Source organism: Entelurus aequoreus, linkage group LG17 (genome assembly GCF_033978785.1).
Source record: "Entelurus aequoreus isolate RoL-2023_Sb linkage group LG17, RoL_Eaeq_v1.1, whole genome shotgun sequence".
NCBI lineage: Eukaryota > Metazoa > Chordata > Actinopteri > Syngnathiformes > Syngnathidae > Entelurus > Entelurus aequoreus.
Window position 1 is genome coordinate 45,623,418 of NC_084747.1, and position 3,071 is coordinate 45,626,488.

At 36.1% G+C, this 3,071-nt stretch overlaps 1 protein-coding gene across 2 annotated transcripts in view; it reads right to left on the bottom strand.

The window, feature by feature from the left end:
* The window catches only part of elac1 (elaC ribonuclease Z 1), a 26,258-nt gene extending 24,424 nt beyond the window's left edge, over positions 1–1,834 (bottom strand). The window contains exon 1 of one of the 2 annotated variants that reach the window (XM_062025773.1): positions 1,534–1,678. Coding sequence is in view for 1 of the 2 variants with exons in the window: in XM_062025772.1 (XP_061881756.1) it covers positions 1,534–1,690 (157 nt within the window). In the remaining variant the exon portion in view is untranslated. Of the gene's footprint in view, positions 1–1,533 lie in introns of both variants that reach the window. The other variant, XM_062025772.1, reaches the window with a different exon arrangement.
* Positions 1,835–3,071: the final 1,237 nt, after the last annotated feature.

Genomic DNA, 3,071 nt, shown 5'->3' on the forward strand with positions numbered 1-3,071 from the left:
GTATATATATATATATATATGTACATACATACATATATATATATGTACATACATATATATATATATATATACATACATACATACATGTATGTATATGTACATACATACATATATATATATGTACATACATATACATACATACATACATACATACATGTATGTATATGTATGTATGTATATATATATATATGTATATATATACATACATACATACATACATACATGTATGTATATGTATGTATGTATATATATATATACATATATATATACATACATATGTATGTATATATATGTGTATGTATGTAAGTATGTATATATATATTTATGTATATATACATACATATATATATATATATACATATATATATATATACATACATGTGTATGTATATATGTATATATATATATACATACAAACATACATACATATGTTTGTATATATATATATATGTGTATGTATGTAAGTATGTATATATATATATATACATACATACATATATATATACATACATACACATATATATACTGTATATATATATGTATGTTTATATATATGTATGTATGTATATATATACACATACATACATACATATGTATGTATGTATGTGTGTATATATATATACATACACATATATACATACATACACATATATATACTGTATACATATGTATGTATGTATGTTTATATATATGTATGTATGTATATACATACATACATGTATATATGTGTATGTATATATATACATACGTACGTACGTATGTATGTATGTATATATATACATACACATATATACATGTATGTATGTATGTATGTATATATATATATATATATATATATATATATATATATATATATATATATATATATATATATATATATATATATATATATATATATATATTTTGTATTCTATTTTAGTTGCTTTATTGAGTTTACAACCCCCTGGCGCTGTTTTGTACTTGTTTTGTTTATTATTATTTCTTTGCTTGTATGTAAATGTTGTGCATATTATAAATAAAGGTTTATAAAATATATATATATATATGAATAAATAAAATAAAATTGATGATATGTTGCAATTTTTAAACTTTCCACTAGGTGGAACCTTTAACTGTTTACAAACAGTGATGACGTTGGTCCAAATGCGCGTGCGTTTAGAACCCGGAAGTATGGCGGAGTTCAGTTTATCAAAATATGCGAGAGGATTATCAACAACTCTTAATGAATGTTTACAACTACGTCACCAGAAAAAAAATAGGAATTGTCACCTGTCATTTATAATTTTTCAGGTAATCCACGACTATTTTGTTGCATTTGTTGTCATTTCCCATTCTCTAACTAGTGTCGTGTCAGTAAAAGTAAATTGGTTGAACATCCGGGCACTTGATCACGTGTCTAATGTAAGGAATAAGTCATTTAAATTTTTTTATTTTTTTTTATTGCTTAACTGGACTGGCGTTAAAGTTTGTTTTTTAAAAAGAACTATTAAGTTATTAAACTTTTTTTTTTTTAAGGATATTATGTCCACTGACCGGCTCGCAGTTGGCTCTTCATCAGCTGAGTTTGCGTCCCTTCCCCGCAGTCGAACAGCCAACAGTCGCCCTCGTTCCGCAGGACCAGAGCCGAGGCTCCGCGGTGAGGAGACGGGTAGGCCGAGCCCGTTCCCAGGAAAGTGACGTCCATGGTCATGGCTGCTGCCTCTCAAACTTAGGGAAAGTGGTGTAAACGGGCAACGGCATTACTAGCCTAATGGCCCCAAGTGTATGCTAACACTCGTCGCGTGATGATGACGATGTACAATTTGCGACGGTGGTGCGTTCACAACCATAGTTAAAAGCACAATGATGGTCAAAACCGTCTAAATCAGGGGTGTCAAAGTCAAATGGACGGAGGGCCAAATAAAAAATTTAGCTACAAGCCGAGGGCCGGACTGTTCGAATGTTCATTGAAAAATTTTTAAATGACGCATATAGTCTAGTGAACCTAATTGAACCTACTGAAAACCTAACAAATATATTCCAATATGATCAGATAAATAAAGCAATATTTTCTTATGGCTCTGTCAGTAATCTTTAATTTTCAACAGACACAAAAGACAAATTTCCTTTATATAAAAATCCCCATAACATGAACATTAAATGAAAGAAACCGGTATTCAAGGCACCATCAGTAGCCTATATTTTCTATTTTAGCAAAAGTGGGCTAAATTTACTTCAAAGAAAAAAACAATAATAGCAATTTTCTATCATCCACTCAACTGAAATATTTTAAAAATATAATTAAATTGAAATACAATAAAATAAAGTGCAAAAATCTATAAATCAAAAACAACACTTTGTTTAAGGAGAAGTAACATGCAGTGAAAACAAATATTAAACTTTAACTTTTAAACTTGAATTGAGTAAAAACTCTAAATATGTGATTGCACAGTAATGTTCACATTAAACCCCCCTCCTCCCTCCGTGGGAGGGAGGCGAGTTGGGTGCCCGAAACCCCCCGCTGGTTTCGGCCCGCCCCTTGGCGCGCGTGGCACGGCGGGCTCCGCGACCCGACGGCTGGCCCTCGTGGCTTGACGGCGGGCGTAGGGGTCAAACGCAGAAGTCTCAGGGCCTCGTGGTGAGGGGGTGGCCTGCGGGTTTCGGCCCGCTTGACCCCCCCGCTCCGCTTGGCGCGCGCGGCACATGACGGGTTCCGCCACCGACGCTCGGGCTGCAGCCCGACGGTGGTGCGGGCCCGGCGGTGACGCGCGGTTTGGGGAAACAAAGCAGAAGTCTCAGGGCCTCGGGGCCGGGTTTCGGCCCGCCCCCTTGGCGCGCGTGGCACGGCGGGCTCCGCGACTGACGGCCGGGCTGCAGCCCTTCGGCCGGCAGGCGCGTCCCGGCGGGCCGCTCGCCCCCTTTCGGAACCTTGGACCGGCATCCGCTTGGTGCGTGTAAAAGATCTGCGGTCTAAAAAAAAAAAAAAAAAAAAAAAAAAAAAAGATCTGCGGTCTGCGGGCCGGTTCTAATAATAAATCAAGATCATCCCAAGGGCCGTAAAAAACCTTCTCGCGGGCCGGATATGGCCCGCG